Raw genomic sequence first — 17,119 nt, 5'->3', positions numbered from 1 at the left:
CTTCTAGGACCGTGCAGAATCTTCACCCAGCGCACCTCCCTCCCACACGTGGTCACAGCGGGACAGTCACACGTTTAGGTTTATCCTAACATACCTGGTGAAGCAAATGTAGTTCTCAATTTAAAGAAATTCAGCTCTTAGTGCAGCCAGCCCCCCACCCCACCCCACCCCACTGCTCTCCTACGTGCACCTTTGTCCACAGCAGCTCTTTCCCTAGGCCCTGTCGCCAGCTCCTCCTGAACCTGTCCTGATGTCGGCAGCCAAGGCAGCCACTAGCGCTGGGCCCTCCAGCTGCCTTTCTGCTCTCTTACTTGATTTTGAAACCCTTTCCTCTCCTTTCGTCCGTGACCAGGCTGTGATTTCACCTGAAGTTCGAGACCTGCTGCTTCCTCTGCTCCTCATGTTTGGTCTTTTCTGACTTCTTTCTCCGTCTCTCCATCACCCGGCCACTGCGGTGACTTTCCAGAGACCTCTGCCTCATGGCTTTCCCCCTTACATAAAACCCAGGAAAGAAAGAGAAAATAAAAGGCTTCTCACGTGTCATCATACCTCCAAGTGTCCCCTCGACTCCATCAGTGACGTAGCCGCCCGACACTTGTGAATTTTCCAGCGGTGGGATCCCTATGTGTCATGTTAAGCAAGTGGGCTCCCTTCCTGAGGGCTGGGGGTCCCTCATGACGAGGGCCTTCCTCTGTCCCTTTTCATCTAACATAGTGCTTGTAAGTACCTAGCAGTAATTTAGCAGTGTTATTAAATAAAAATAGGAAGGAGTTCCTCCATGGACTATTCAGACCCTGTAGGGGAGGCAAGCCCAGGGTGTTTCCCAGGCCTTGGCAAGGGAACTTTATGGTGCCCCTGTCCCCATCTAGTCCTGTTTCTCATGCCTAGTGAAACAAAACCCCCTGCACACACACACACATAAGCAGGGGAGGTGGTGGCCTTCAGAGATGACTTCACAGCTGATTAGAAGATCCCTTCCTGAATATAGTTCCTACAGTGGCCAGAAATCCCACTTACAGAGGGAATTTCAGCCATGGAGATGAACTATACTTGTTCCTTTGGGCTTCTTGTTAAGATTTATGCAAAATAAGTTGCTCTTGCGCTCATCCACGAGGATGAGAGTGCGTTTAACTGAGGGTAATTGGACATCAGTAAACATAAAGCACCCAGAGACCAAATAGTGTCACAGAGATGAGGTGTTTACAGGGATAGTTATTCATCTCTTATAATAGCAAAGGATGATTTCAACATGATTATGCAGTGTCATTTGGAAGGTACCTCAGAGGTCATATAGTTCAGTACCCTAATTTTAGAAATGTGGTGAGTAATTATCAAAAGAGTGATTTGCTGCCAGGCACGGTGGCACAAGCCTATAATCCCAGTGACTCGCCAGGCAGGAGGATCACTAGTTCCAGGTCAGCCTGGGAAACCCAAGGAGACCCTGTGTCAGAATAAAATAAAAAAGGCTGGGGATATAGCTCAGTGCTAGAGCACTCTTGGTTTCAATCCCTATTACTGCAAAAAAGAAAAAGAGAAGTGATTTTCCTAAAGTCATGGAGCTTGAAGGGACAAAGCTGGTCCAAGAACTCAGGTCTGTAGAATATGAAGCCAGTGTTCTTGCCCCACCCAAAGGCAGGCATCAAACTCAGGGTTCCCCCAGTACCCATTTTTCTCCCCAGCACTTAAGCCTGTAGATGTGGACTAAATTCATGTGGCACAGTGTGTCCCTTAAAAATGCAGAAGTAAACTCCCTTTACATGCAAAGGTGACAGTTTCTCAATGAATGAAGAGGCTTGCCCAGCACCATCACATTTTTAACCTCTCCTTAATCTTGATTTCACAGGGGTTTATTAGGATAAGAGTAGATATTCAGATTATCTTTTTCACATACTGTATACAGTGCACATGTAGAACAGATATCCATAGCTTGTCCCCCTCATCTTTTAAGAATAGTTTCATAAATAGTGGAATGCTAGAATTCAAAGGGGTCTGAGAGGATATTTAATCCAACTTCTGCCCAATATAAAAGTCCTCTATTTGTAGGTTCCCAGTGAACTTTTTCATGACCAACTCTAGTCACTGGAGAGTTCTTATTGGGGAACCAGAATATGCCTTTCTATAGCTGATTTGTGCTTGTTCCCTCTCTAATGGTACCCAGAATCAGTTCAGTCCCTCCTTTGCAGGTCACCTCCCACGTGTCTGGTGGCAGATAACGTGGCTTCTTCCTTGCTTTCTCTTCTCTAAACAACTCTACCCCTTCCCTCACCTACCTGAATATAACATGATCTTCACTTTACTGTCCTGTGGTTCAGTTTTCCAAAGCCCCAATTCAAGTGAACACCCAGGGCTGAGCACACTGCTCCATATCATAGGGGGACTGTCCCTACAAAGCATAGGGGATCTGTGACTGTTCTACAGGGGGCCCCTGGGAGAGCAACATTAGGTGGCATTAGCTTTGTTCCACAGGGTCAGTTTACACTGTGAAGTCATTTTAAGTTTGCTGTTAGCTAAAACTTCTAGTTGTTCATTGATTTTGTTTTATAGAAGCCCGTGTTAACCTAGGTGTTCCTCCACTATGCACTTACATTGTCGCTTTCTTAAACCTGAACCCGAATGCGAGATATTAGGTGTATCTCTGGCAGATGTTATCACCTTAGGAAAAACAGGCACTCCCCATCTCCCACCCTGGTCACCAAAGAAGCCAGCAGCAGGGTGGGTGACATCAGACTTGGAGGTCTACACTGTGAGCCTTTAGCCAGAGTTCTTCCCAAGACTCCTAAGTTACTCTGCTCACCTGCCTTCCATGCTTGTGCTGTGCGGAAGGGTCACTGGCCTCCTTGGACTTGTTTTCACAGCAGAGGAAGGTGCAGAGGAAGAGGAAGAGAAGATGCAGAATGGGAAAGACAGAGGTAACGGCAGCTCTACAGGAGCCCTGGCTTAACAGGGCACCTGAGATGTAGCACTGATGAACATCAGCATCTCCCCTCTGTTTCTGCCCTCCTTTCCCAAAGCCTCCAGCCCCACAGTTCCTCTTACTGCTTCCCACCTGACAGTCAGGCTTTACCTACAGGTAGTCAAGTGAGCTGACTGACAGAGCTTCATGGTTTCCTGCTACTGTGGTAGATGGGTGGGATACAGGAAATAGATTCAGCAATACAGAGAGCATGATCCCTTGCCCTGAGGAGTTGGTAATCAGGTTAGTAAAGCAAGACTAAGATATGGAGACTAAATAGGAAACCAAACAAGCTACAGAAAGTTCATCACAAAACTTGAATATACAATAAGCGTTTCTTGAAAGGAAGAGATCATTGTAGGCTGGAATAGCGAAAAGTTTTCGGGCTTATTGGAAAAAATAGAAACCAGGAACACACAGTGTCAGCAAAGGACAGTAATGCCTTCCTAATTTTGTTATCCATAAAACTTATTTGATAACTTGTTATCTGGGAAAAGAGCTGTGCTAAATGATTTTCATATATAATCTCATTTAATCCTTAACATGTGAAATATGTATATAATAACAGCCCCATTTTAGTAGTGAGGAAATAGGCTCTGGAGATTTTGTTCACATAGCCATGGAATGGCAGCACTGGGCTTGAATTGGGTCCTTCTAACTCCAAACTTACTCTTCATCCTTCAATGTTATGCTAATCAGAAAACAAAATTCTCTTGCAACATATGAGAGTTACCTTTTATTTATGTCCTATAGTAACCTGTCTATTGCTGGATTCCTCCAAAACACAAGCCCCCTGAAGCACAGACTTTGTTGGTATTGTTTTCCCTGTGCCTAGAACAGCACCTGGCACTTAGCAGGATGTCAGTAAATGATCAGTCTGTAGCAGTAAATAGGATGTAATAGAGAGGACCTGGTCAGGGGAGAGAACAAAAGTGGTCAGCCACCCTTAGGAGACCAAGATAGTGGGGAAGGGAAGATGAGAAAGGGCCAGCACTGACTCCCAGGTGCCTACTAGGTGCTGTGCCCATTATAACTTTGCCTTCTCACCTGGCTTCACAGCTTCACAAGGAAGAAATCTAGACAAGGTTCAGAGGGGTGCAATAACTGGACAGGTAGAGGGTGGCAGAGCTGGATTTATCCCAGGAATCTCCACCTCCAACCTCCAGGCTTTCACCTGAGCAGAACAGGTATTGAAGTGGGGAAGTTGCAGGAAGGGCAAGCAGCAGTGAAGTGGAGCCATAGTAAGGAAGCCATGGCTGGAGGGCAGCTCCTGGACAGTGGGTTGGGAGCATGCGCCCACGGGGGTGAGCGTGATGAGAGAAGAGGTCTTGGGAGACTCAGAGCAAGGAATTCGCCACTGAAGAAACTGAAATTGCCATGGGAGCAACTGGGAGAAGAGGGGAAATAGAGTACAGGTGCTGAAACCATCCAGGAGCCAGGGCAGGCCTGGGAGCAAGGGATGTTAGCAGGATGAGTTGGTGCCAATGGCATGGGGCCGCACGGTGGTCAGCAGGATAGCCGCGGTTCAGACGTCCCGATGAGACCTACATCCCCTGCTAAGAGGAACCAGGCAGGAGAGAAGGGGAGCTACAGAGGGAAATTCCCACTCCCGATCCCAGACACACACACTCCAATCAAATCCCAGCATTCCTCTGGAATGTTCTTGGCTCAAGGCATAACAGCTGTGGCCTTGGCCTGCCTTCCCATGTGCCCTCCCTGCCCGAGGAACTTTGTTCAGGCCTCTCCCTAGCTTTCCTCCAATTCCCTAAAGTAAACCCAGAGCTATGCCCCAGCCACTGAGGCCTTGCGCTGACTGTGACCCCAGCCCAGAGTTCTGGTTCAGGCCTGAATGTGGGCCACATCTCCCATAGGAATTGGGGACAGCTTCATGATCCCGGACTTCCTGACTCAGGGACTTTCTGTCTTTGCACCTGACTTACCCTGTCAACACCTCTCTTTCTTTGCCTCTTGTTCACAGTCTCTCCTCTTTTGATGCTCATACTAGAGTTTCTGTACGTCTGTGAGCTCTTCTCGTGAGAATGCCTGCATTTCTATTTCTGTGGTTTTTACATGTCATCCCTGACAGCAAGAGTGTTGGGGTGAAAGATGGGTAGAGTTTTTTGAAATGTTTGATTCTTAATCTTGCATTGGCCCTAGGCTATGTCCCTGTAGCTACAAGTAGCTTTTCCGTGGGTTTATCTGGGTGGACCTCCCATTCGCTGCCATGATTAAGACCTGGGGTTTTACTGTAGGCTGACAGCACCAACTGTAGTCACCTGGCTATTAAAGGTCAGTAAGTACCCACCATAAAGGGAAGAGGGAGAATTATTTCCTTTCTTTGGGTTGAAATCATACTGATAATCTTAAGTTCAATTTGGTCAGCACCCTGTGAGGCATACAAATGGGCACCTGTGAAGAATTCAGACCAAGCCAGACTTCCAGCCACATCGACCCCTAGCTTATGTTTCTGCCTGGCTCTCTGGTGACGCTCTGGAGAATGCTTCTGCTCTGCTGGGGTGCCCTTCCTATTGTGGGTCCCCTCACTCTGTATAACCAAGACTACATAGATGAGGCATAGACTGACGTCGCTTCTCCCCTATTATGTCAGTAGCCTACTTCATCTCAGCCACTCCAGAGCCTCATTTTATGCTCCTGTGTCCTTCAGAATCCCCTCTCCTGGAACTGCCTTCCCAGGGTTGGTGGCTATCAATCCAATTTGCACACCAAAGGAACCCTGGTGAATGTCTTGACAGCAGTGGCCCTCTATGAGGTTAGACACAGGCCCTTCCCAGTAGGAGCAGGAGCGTGATTGGACAATCTAACACAGAGGCATCAGCAAGAGGGAAATACTGTCCTGATCAAAGGTGTTAATTTCCACCTTGCTCACTTCCAGAACTAGATGGGCTTTGCCCCGCAGTGTAACTGCCCCTGGATTTAAGGTGGCCTCCATATTACTGTTTTCCTTCTGTGAAACATTTGTCCTCACTCGGTCTTGTGTCAGATGTGGTTGCTGACTCTAGATGGTCAGTCTCCCCATTATCAGGCCCTGGTCAGGAAAAGGTAACATGGGAGAGGCAATCCAGAAGCCCCTGGGAAGGATGGGTCAGGAAAGCCCCCTGGGGAGGATCCAGGGGCTGAGAAGAGCCTGGGTGTGACCTTGGTGTTGTTTCTGCCCATGCTGCCCCAGGTTAGCCAAGGAGCCAGACACAGAGGACGCTCAGGTGAGTAGGGAGCCTGCAGCCAGCGCAGCCTCCACCTTCCCGCAGCCCCTCCCCCTCCTTGTTTAGCAACTTCATTTCCTCTTTCTTCAGTTGTGGGTCCCAAGCCAAAGCAATCTTAACAAGCCAAGCTACAATCAGGATTTTCTTGAAAGAGCCCAGGTGTACCTTTCCCTCTTCCCCCAGCCCTGCCAGTGAGCCCACTTTGCCCTGTTTTGCTCAGGTCATGATTTCCGTGTGGCCTGGCCCCCAGACAGGTCTGGTGTTACCAATGCTGCTGGCTGAAGCAGGCACTTTCCTGGGCTGCCTCCAGTGCTCCTGTTTCCCACAGATACCACACGACAGCCAGAGCACCCCTGGGATCCTATCACCCTGCACTATCCCCTGGCATAGCCCTGACCCCAGGCACATGTTGGAGCCATGCAGATCACACTGACTACAGAGCAGACCAACCGGCTTCCCATGCAGCCTGGCCAAGCAGTACCTTCCCACTTCCCCAAAAGAACAAATGAATCAAAGTACACCCACTGCCTTAAGGAATGAGTCTCCTATTTTTCCATCTTGAGACCACAACTCACTGTGGTCCCAACTCCAAGATATTGCTGCTTCTGGGTTTGTTCTCTAAAAGGAGGGGAAGAGCCATCCAGGAGGCTTATGAAGGTCAGTGACAACCTCAGCAACCTAGTGAGACCCTGACTCAAATAATAAGAAGGGCTGGGGATGTAGTCAGTGGTAGAGCACCCCTGGTTCAATCCCCAGAACTACACCACCACACCACCCCACCCAAAAAAAGGCAGGGGGATCGAAACGAAGGCCAGCCAGCAGTTCAGGAGAAGAATCCATTCAAGTGGAGCAGCCATGAAACTGCTGTCTACTGTTGAGCTCTTTTCTGCCCTCTCTTCCCCTCCCCCCCCCCTTTTTTTTAATTAGACATCATCTTCAGTTACATATCTACAGGGCAAAAAAGCCAGGGCCTCAGTCCCAGGATCCAGAAGTTTTCCTTAGACCTTTCCAAGTAGTATCACCCTGGAACTGCCTCCAGGCCAGACCCAACCTCTCCCTCCCACCCAGACCAGGTCCCCAGGGGCTGCGTTCCCCACACACACCTTCCTGCAGTTTCAGCCTGCGTGGGTCAGCCCGTGCATGCTGCAGATGCCAGTCCCCAAGCATCTGGTGTTCTCTCGTGCCCTGGAAATGCAGCTACAGGGTCTTGGAGAGCAGAGCAGCTTCTCCCTGAACTTGCCATGCACATGCAGGTGAGGCCCTTCCAAAACAAGCCCGGGCACCACAGTTCCCTGGGGAAGTCAGGAACTGACTAGCCTGCAGGAGCCTGCCAGAGCCCCTCTCCCTGGGGCAGAGGAACTGGAGTAGAAGGGACGTGTGCTCTCGTCGCCTGGCCTACCCCCTCTTGATACAGAAGAGGAAACCAAGGCCTACACCAAGGAGCTCAGTGCCACTGTCCTCTTTGACCCACATCAGGAGTTTTGAAAAACCGATGTAGAGATGAAAAGGCTACCAGTTCTGCTCTCTACTGGACAGAGGCTAAGCCTTCCCTCCTGTCTTCCTCAGTATTACTAGATGCTTTGGCATCCTCTCTACTTTGCTCAGCCACAATTCTTCCCAAGAATCAACCGCACTCCAAACCTGTCATTGCGAACCTAGTTCTTCCATGGAAACGTTGCCTGACTCTGTGACATAAGCAATGATTGCAGAAGACACTAGGCCCCATTAGAGAATCCACTTCACCCCTAGAGCCCCACAGCCCCTCCCTGCAAATGAGCTTGTTCAGAGCAGCTGTTAGCAGTGTTTGCCCCAGGCCAAAGTGGTGCGGGTGACTAATGGTAAGTCTGTCTTGCACAGGCACAGAGGACGTGGCAAGCTGGCACCAACACTACCAAGGCACGGTCTTCCCCCAGAGGCATATTCCTATCCATCTTTCTGCTGCACACCTGGACCCAGCTTGCAGGCTGTCAGACTTCACTCCACCGCCAGGGAGAGGGGAGCCAAACCGGTGGGAAGTGGGGAGGGCCTGCCTGGAGCAAAGCCGCAGCTGGTGGGCCTTCCCCTGCGCAGCCCTGCATGTACTAGCATCTTCATTACTCCCCTCCGGGCATGGTCTCATCTCTGCATCAGGAATTTTCCGGGAGGTTGAAAAGAGAAAAGAAAAGCTCTAAGCCCTTGTGTGTGTGTGTGACCTGATGGATCTGGCGTCTGGCCAACACGTGGTACGCGCCCTAGAGTGGAGGCACAAGTTTCCTCCTTACCTTTGACCTTTAAAAACCAACAGGTTCTCTTCCGTCTATGCAAAAGAAAGCTGCAGGCCTTGCTCAGCGCTGTAGACGTTCACACCCTGGCCGCAATGGTAGTGCTAAAAATAGCCGTCTTCCTTTCTTGCACTGTTAAGGCTTCCGCCCCGCCAAGGAGATGCTGCGGCTCTGCAGCCAGGAGGCGGGGCGGAGAGTCCAGCGCGGGGGGCGGCCGCCAGGGGGCGCGCTGCCAGAGGCGCAGCCTGTCCCTGGGGCTCCAGGCGGCTCAGGGACACATGATCAAGTCCAATTCCCGGTGATTTTCATTTATATTTTTCTGCTCCCTGGGCTCCAGGATGTTATTTTTAGTAGAGGAGTTGCTATAAATATTTACAAAGGGCAGTGACTGGAATGGAGCGAGAGGCCCCACCACTGGCTGCCCCCACCACCACCTCTGCAGACCCCTGCCCTGGCTTTGAGGTATGTGCAGAGCCACTGGGCTGGACTTGTGACCACACATGGATAGAGTCCCAAGAGCACCGCGTAAAGGACCCGTTGGGATAGAACAAAGGGTGGATGTTAACTCCCAGCCTCTCACCTGTCTCTGCCTCAGTTATTCCCATTTCTAACAGAGGTCAAGGCTGGAGATGTGGAAGTGGGGTGCCTTGCTGGGCCCAGGTTCTTGATGTCCTACTACTAGGTATGAGGGGCATGGGTGCTGCAGCCATCTGGGGGCAAAGAGGAAAAGGAGTCGGGAGATGGCTCCTGCTCATCTGTGAAAAAGACACCATTCCTCCAAGCCCCAGTAGGAAGCTCTGCCTCTCCCACACTGGGTGGGCAAGCCAAACTGAGGACCTGAGGAGCCGGCAGGGGCTTGGGTAAAGAAAAGGTTTCCACACTTTCAGGAAAAAGGGGAAAGGCATCCTAACTTGCCTGGAAGGCCACACAGGGGAAGGGTGAACACAAACATATGGAAAGTTCTGGGGACACTCAGTGCCCACCAGTGTGAGGTTATGCATGAAGATATGACAGTCTCTGAGAGGACACTCTTGAGGGACTGCTTCCCCCCTATAATCCTGACATCTCACACTATATACCTTTTCCCTGAGAACAGGGTTGAGTCCCATCTCCTGACTCCTCATGTGAGCTGCTTCCTTCTTCCAGAGCAGAAAGAGTTAAAGGAACACTCAGACTCAAAACACTAGTGTCTCCAGAGCAGCTGAGTGCTCAGGCCAGCTGAGGTGTGTGTGGTGCATAGGCAGCATCCCCTGGGCCCCTCAGGGCCAATGACCAGTCTGCAGGTTCTCTTGCTCTCTTCCTGTCTCTGGGAAGGAGCAGTGTTTGCCTGTAGGAGAAGCCCAGATCTCCTAAGCACTTACTGCTGACCAGCCCTGGAGGGTAATGATGGGGTCGAGGATACCCTGATGCCAGTATTTTGGACATTGAACATGCCATTGTTGTATAAATTCTCTGTCACAGTTGATTTCTTTTAGTTAGAATATGCACTATTGTCTAATGCCCCTGAGGTGCCTCATGGCTTCTTGGCATATGCTTTCAGGCCAACATCCACATTGAAGCTGGTTTCCTTTCCTCAGCCCTGACTCTGAACACAGGTGGTCATTCTGATGTAGCAGCACTTTTCTTCTTAATTGCTCCATGGCCATTTAGGAGCCCAATTTAACCCAGGTTGATAATCTTTTGAGAGGCATTTACTGTCAGCATCTCCATGAACCCTGGGGGAGTCAGGCTGTCCTGCAGCACTGGGGGTTGGTGCTGTTTTGTGACTGTGAAGACCCTGGAGAGGAACCAGATGGATCCTGGGCCTTGAGAAAGCACGACCCCCTGGCAAACCCTGGACCATAAGTCCCAGCCATCCTGAGCTATTTATTGTCACACCTCATCTGCTGATTATGCTTTATCCAATGGCAGACTCTCTTCTCCCACACCGATTAATTCCTGTTCCTGGTGCCCACAGTTTCAGAAAGGTGAAGTTGCCATGGCAATCTGACTTCAGCTTCACCTCCTGGAAGACAAGGGCTCGCGAAGAGTCACTCTTCATGTCTGGCTTATGGTCTCTGCACTCTAAGGGGTCAGAAGCTTGGTAGGTGGCCTGCCTGACTTGGGAAGACACTGTGGCTACAAACCACATAGCCCTGGACAAGGTCTCTGTGTGGATCAGAAATGAAATAAGTTTTTCTACCTGGAGCTCTTAGGCAATGTGCTAAAACTTGAGCATGCATCAGAATCCCCTGGGGGGGCTGAAACAAAGACAGTTTGGTCATGCCTCCAGAATTTCTGATTCTGTAGCTCTGGGCTGAAACCAAAGAATTTTCAGTTCTAACAAGTTACCAAGTGATGTTGTGTTGTTGATCTAAAAGACCACAGTGGGAGGACCACTGCACGACATTTTTAGGAAGACAAAATAAATAAATAAAAAGATCACATTTGTGCAGAAGACATCGCCAGTCAAGCAGAAGGCCAGGGTCAGTTGTCTATTCTAGAAGAAGAAAAAAGAGTAAGTCCCATTTCTTGACTTAGGGCCCTGGGGGAATGTGTTCTGGTCCTGGTGGCCCTCAGACTCTCTTATTGGTCTCCAATAATCAATAATACCTTCTCAGACATGAAAGAGGATGGGGGCAGCATGAAGGCAAAGCCTTTAAGTTGCAGAGAATGCCATCGCAGATGTCCAGGGACAGGCAGGTCATTTGTGAGTCTGCAGTCTCAGCATGGGGCATGTTAATGGATGCCTGGCATAGGAGGGATAACAGAGAGGGTGTGTAGGTGCCTAACCCTCACAATTAGAGCTTCTACTCCACAGTGCTTTCCCCAGAATAAAATACTGTCTTTCACACTGAAAAACATTTGGACTCCATCTCCCCTGGTCATGAGCTGAGAGAGAATGATTTCTAGAGAAGCTAAGCTATATGCTACAAATCCGCCCACTTAGGAATAGCAGCAGGCCCGGGGATCTGATGCCTTTTCTGCATACTAAGCCAAGCCTGGGAAAGCAAGTCTTTGCGGGTGGTGGGCTTGGAGTGTCCCCTGCATGGGCATATCTGCAAACAGGGAGTTTACTGGCGCCATCTCTCTTCCACCTACTCCAAGGGGACAGCCAACCAGGGTAGGACTGAGGCATACAAGGAGTGGGTACCAGCTCTAGAAAGCAGAATTAGTTTACCAGTTTGAAAGTTTGGATGGATGATGGGTTCTTTCATTTTGAAATTCAGGGAGCCAAGACTTGCCAGGGTCCTGGAGCCTTTGAAGAGGCCAACACCAGTTACTTGTCTTCATAGTGAATGAGGCCTGTCACTACTAAAAGAGGAAGCAGGGCTGGCATCTGCCCACGAGGATACTAATGAGCACAAACTGTGCTCAGTGCAAAGCCTTTCCTCAAGTCTTCAGGCCTCACCGAGTCCAGGGTATTAGAGATTGAGGTTGAAGCCCTGACTGAACGTGTAACTGAGACAAGGGGTGAACTTGGAGGAGCTGGGACTGCGCCCTGACCTCAGACTCAGGACAGTAGGTGCAAAGTGAGGCCACTTAAAGGAGGAGATGGACACCGTCACTACTAAGTCTGTTCCAGTCACTTACAAGTGATGGTCTTTGGGCTTATGAAAGGAAGGGAGCTTGGGCAGAGTGAGGCCCTGAGAGTTTAAGAGTCATGGCTAACAGAGACTCCATGGCCCCCGGAGCCTCTGCTTGCTGCTCACTAGTAATTACCATTCATAACCAATGATAGCCTGAATCTGCTTCAGCCCAACCAGAGTCCTTAACTAGGTAACAGAAAAACCTGCGCGAAAGCAAGCTGGCCTTCCAGCCGTTGCTAAGCTCTCAGAGCTTGTGGGCCTATGGGGATGGCAGGGCAGTTAAGGCCCACCCAGTTTGGGTGAGGCCCATCGTGGGCCCCCATGCACACACACACACACACACACACACAGGTGAGGCCCCTAAGGCCCTCTGGCTTGGGCAGTGTAGGCGGCAGTTGCAGTTCTGCCTGAGGCGAGCAAAGCTTTAGACCCAGGACCTGACCCTTGGAATTGAACAGAGTATCTAGCCCGACAGGCTCGTGAATCACTGTCCCCACCACCATGGCCTGGTCCCAAGACCTTAGTCTCTTGCCCTCCCCTCCAAAAAAGGCATCCTGCATACCAGGCACCCACCCCCTAACAGAGAGCACATCCTGTCTGGGTCCTGGGTCTGCAGCCTCCGCACCCAGACCTGGTGTGCTCCCCACCCCCCAGAGTAGGCCCTACAGCTGTCCCTTCTCCACAAAACCTGGCAACAATTAGTTGTGAAGTCGGAGAGCTGCGCCTAGGGGACAAGCAGCCTCCGTGGCCCCCGGCCTTGCTAAGTGTTGCCTCCTCAGGGCTCGGTGCCGGGTTGGTCTCCTAAAAGAAAAAACGCTCTGGATCTGCTGAGGAGGAGGCCATGCACCAAGGGAGGAGGAGGAGGGGGGCTCTGGGCCCAGGAGCAGGAGCCGGCCGGTGTTGGCTGGGAGGGAGCTGGTGGGACGCCTGCCCTCCTCTGGTCCCTCTTTTCCCGCTGGTCTCTGCTTGGTGTTTGTCCTATTTTTCTCATTGCCTAGGCAACCATCCTAGTTTCACCCTTCACCACCCAGCCCACCCTGGGAGCCCAGAGTCCGGCTCTGAGGAAGGGAACAGCAGGGTGAAAGGAGGGGCACGGGCAAAACAGGGGAGCAGGACGGAGAGAAGGCAAAGGGATGAGCTGAAGACGAGAGGAAGGGTTTCCGCCGGCCTGCACTGTACCCGGGAGGACCCGCGAGGGGAGCCCGGCCGGGAGGCAGGGTCGGGCACATTCCCTCCTGCTGCACCCTGGGCTCGGCACAATTAATTCCTTTGTCCTGTTGCTGCCACAGCTCATTAGCTCTGGATTTTACCCTAATTATATCCCCACTTGCTTTCCACCAGGGGCTTCATTATCTAGGCCTGGGTACCCCTCCTCGGACTCCCAGGGTAGGCCTGCCCCCCACGCCTCCTCCCCCCGAAGGCTCTTATCTGCCCGGCCCCTCCCTCCTCGCCACACCCACCCTGCTCCAGCCGTCCGCCCTCAGCTGCACCCTCAGGGGGCTGACGGGATTTCCTGCAGGTCGCGTCGTTCAAGGAGGCCGCTTATCTTGCTGCCTTCAGCCATTGCGGGAGAGTGGGGAGAATCAGATTGGGGTCACTGAGAGGCCTCTGGAGCCAAACTTTGCAGGATAAGCTAAGGTGGAGCTGCGAGGGGCCTTGTTTAACGTTCCTATTTACCGAAGCCCCCACCCTAACCTGCCCATGGCCCCGCCTGGCTCCTCGCTGGCCTTTTCCTCTTCACATTTTATGATGCAGCTTGGATCTTTATTCCCCTGCTTGTCCTGTGGAGGGGTGATAGCTCCCTGGGACAAGGTCATTCTAGCCACATTGTGCACACACACTCCCATCAGAAAAGGCTTTCCCTCCCAGCACACCTGGGCACACCCTGGACAGGAACTCACGCCCAGTGGGGACCTGGGGGGACTTAGAGGCTCAGAAACTACCACCAGTACCAAGGCCCCAAGCCAGAGAGCACTGTCCAGTCTCAGCAACTCAGAAAACCCCTTCTCAGAATTTAAAAATAAAAAGGGTTGGGCATGTAGCTCAATAGTAAAGCACCCCTGGATTCAATCTCCCAGTGCCAAAGGAAAAAAAGAGAGAGGGAGAGAGACTCACACACAGTTGTCCTGTGAGATGTGTGTGCCTCGGGTTTGCTGAGTATTGCTAGCTGACCAGAACAAGAGGGCTTCTTCAAAGGCTTTTGCTGCAACGGGAAGGAAATGAGCATATGCTAAGTGCCTGCTGTGTGCCAGGTGTCATTTAATGTCATCTGCTTCACAAAGCTAGATGTAGGCTTATCAATTCCCAGGGGAACAAGACTCTGAGAGATAGGTGCCTTCCCTAAGATGACACAGTTGCACCTGTCTGCTTGACTCTGATGTTCCCATGTCTCACGACCCCCAACTGCTAATGTAGTCGAATTTCAGCAAAATTTCAAGGAGAAAGAATATTCCAATTTGGGGGAAGAGCAGGGAGACGGCTTAGGTAAAGAGTGCAGTGTGCAGCCAGTTTGTTTAGTGGAGCCTGGTTTTCCATCTTGAAGGCCACAATGGTGGAGGAACACCACTGATGTACTTCTTAAATCTTAACCAAGATAATGTCTCTAATTCCCAGCACCACCTCTACCTTCGGGCCTACCCTTCTCCTGTGCAACCCAACCTGTACATGTCAGCCAATTGACTTTATTTTGACTTTGTTTTTCCCAAAATATGGGTTCTAGGAAACCAAATGCTATGAGAAGGTAGAAATGATAGCCCCAGAGGACCCAGGTGGCACTTACATATGCCAGCAGTGTTTTGACCTCGCCTGAGTCCCCTATGACCAGATTAGGCAACTGAAATGAGGGACTCAGGAAGTGGTTTGAATCCAGACGGGCTGTCACCACAGGTGTCTGACCCACTGGGAAATACTGCCTTATCTTAGTGCATTTTCAGTTGCTGTAACAGAATACCTAGACTGGGTAATTCATAAAGGAAAGATTTATCCCATGGTCCTGAAGGCTGGAAGTCCAAGATCAGACAGCCACATCTAGCAAGGGCCTCCTGCTGCTTCCTAACATGGGGGCAGAGCAGAAGGGCCAGGAGTATGTGCAAACACTCACTGGGGCAGCCCTGCTGTCTGCCAGCCTGCTCCTGCTGCACCTAATCCAGCCCTATGAGAGCGGCATTAATCCCTCTTAGCAGTCTAATCACCTTAAAGATCCCACCATCTCTCAACATGTTACACTGGGGACCACATTTCAACGTGAGTTTCCATATTTAAACCACAGTGCATCTCCATGGCCAGTAGACATTGATTGAGCAGGATTTCTGGGCCTGGCACTGTCCTTAGTTCTTTCTGCATATTAATTCCCTTCAGTAGGAAGGGGGAAGGTGGGGAGGTTGTCAGCCTCCCACTCAGCAAGGTGGTCTTTCACCAGGCCCACTGTGCCTCAGGAAGCCACTCACAGGGACCGATGCTAACGTCCAGGGTCCTCAACTGCTTGGGGCTCCTTACCCTCTGAGGGATCTCTCAGCCCTAATCAAGGCTTCACACTTGCTGGCTCTACCAACACCCCACCCCACACCTGTGAGGGGAGAATAGGAATGTAATCATTAGCCCCAGAGAGGCTGTGACATTTCCCCAGCCTCTCCAGGGTTAGGACAAGCGGAGTCGTAGGATGTGAGAGGGTGAAGGAACCATCTGGACAGCTCAGGGAGCTGACTCCAAGGCAGTCGGAGGGGCCAAGGCCACCAGGGAGGGGCAGAGGAGCTCCTTCAGGCTTCCTGTTGCCAACGTGCATCTAGGGAACCGGTCCTGCTACTTGGGATCACCCTGAACCTTCACAGGTTCAGGAGAAAATCCCAGATGGCACACTGCCTCCAGCTAAATGAGCATTTGCCCACTCCCCTCCACTCCCGGCATCCTCATTAACTGATAGTGGTGCTGCTTCTACTTACCTGACTTTCCCCATACCTGACTGTGACGTTCGTGTCACATGCCCCCCATACACGTGGCATTCAACTTCCCAGAAGTGTGCCATCCAGTAACTTATCTGGACTAATCTGGCCAAACAGAGGGGAACCTCTGCAAAGTTGGTGGGGTAAGCAGGCACTTGCACTGAAATGAGAGTGTTCTTGGCCTCCACACCAAGAGCACTAGATCCTGGACCCCAGTGAGCAGTGGCTGCCACGCCCTCTGGGGTCTGCAGCGGGGTGTGGGTGTAAAAGGCAATCATGCAAGTGATGCTTGCGAATTACCAAGCACAGGGCACAGAAAAGTGCCAAGGGAGGAAGAATCCAAGTGGAAGCAAATAAAATTGTAGCAAAATACGAAATAGCAGAAACCATGCTGTCCAGTTATATGAACTCACCCACAGCTCTGCCAAGGCTGCTGTTAGACAGTTCCAGTGAGTTCTTTTCCTGTTTCCTGCTCTTCTTGCATGGTCTTAAATATGCCTTGTCAGCTCCTTTAGTATCTTTATTTAAAATATATATATATATACCAAAGGAACTATTTTTGAAGGAAAACCTTCCTCCCGGGATACAACTTCGCCTCGCTGGCTCTTGCCTTTGAAGCTGCTCTGTCACTCGCAAGCCCACACGACTCTGAGGTCCCTTTCAGTCTGGAGGCCTGTGGTGATGTCAGTGTGCCTCAGCTGTTTTCAATTAAGCCCCTCCAGCTGAAGCTGAGTAAATGGCTTTAACAAGTTGATTTTCCAAAGGGTCAGTCTTATTTTGAACCAATATGTCAAAACAAAATCAACTCAACCACAGCACACGCAAAGCAAATAAATACATCTCTTCGTGGATTTACCTTAAAAATGACAAAGGCAAAGCAAGGCGCAGAGGGCTGCTCAGGATGCAGCCCACAGTCTCACTGGGGGAGAAGGACAGGGCTCTATTTCAACTCTCCAAACCAGAGCCAGGCCTTGGAGGGCTTAAAACTGGGCTCTTTCCTGTGGCAATGTGGGCCCAGGATTGGGGTGGCCTAATGCAAAGGCATTACTTCGCCTGCTCCTCATCCTGGCCACCGTGGACACCAGGCTGGGAAGGGTGTCTAGCCACAAAAGAAGTTGGTGGCAAAGGCTGGGAAGAGTAGAGCTGAAATCTCACGGGGTTGGGGGTATGCAGGTGA

The 17,119-nt window shown here is 50.9% G+C and overlaps 1 protein-coding gene across 8 annotated transcripts in view; it reads left to right on the top strand.

The window, feature by feature from the left end:
- Dtnb (dystrobrevin beta) overlaps positions 1-8,087 on the top strand; it is a 229,598-nt gene extending 221,511 nt beyond the window's left edge. For 3 of the 8 annotated variants that reach the window (XM_034636791.2, XM_034636797.2, XM_071601407.1), the window contains one exon: positions 8-346. In XM_034636791.2, coding sequence (XP_034492682.1) covers positions 8-78 — 71 coding nt within the window. In that variant the 3' untranslated portion in view covers positions 79-346. Of the gene's footprint in view, positions 1-7; positions 347-2,855; positions 2,910-6,140; positions 6,175-8,031 lie in introns of those variants that run through there. The other 5 variants (XM_071601405.1, XM_071601403.1, XM_034636792.2 and 2 more) reach the window with 4 other exon arrangements.
- The last annotated feature ends 9,032 nt before the right edge of the window (positions 8,088-17,119 follow it).

This window comes from Marmota flaviventris, chromosome 14, assembly GCF_047511675.1.
Source record: "Marmota flaviventris isolate mMarFla1 chromosome 14, mMarFla1.hap1, whole genome shotgun sequence".
Classification (NCBI taxonomy): domain Eukaryota; kingdom Metazoa; phylum Chordata; class Mammalia; order Rodentia; family Sciuridae; genus Marmota; species Marmota flaviventris.
The sequence above is the reverse complement of the archived record's forward strand: the minus strand, read 5'-3'. Positions and strand labels throughout refer to the sequence as shown.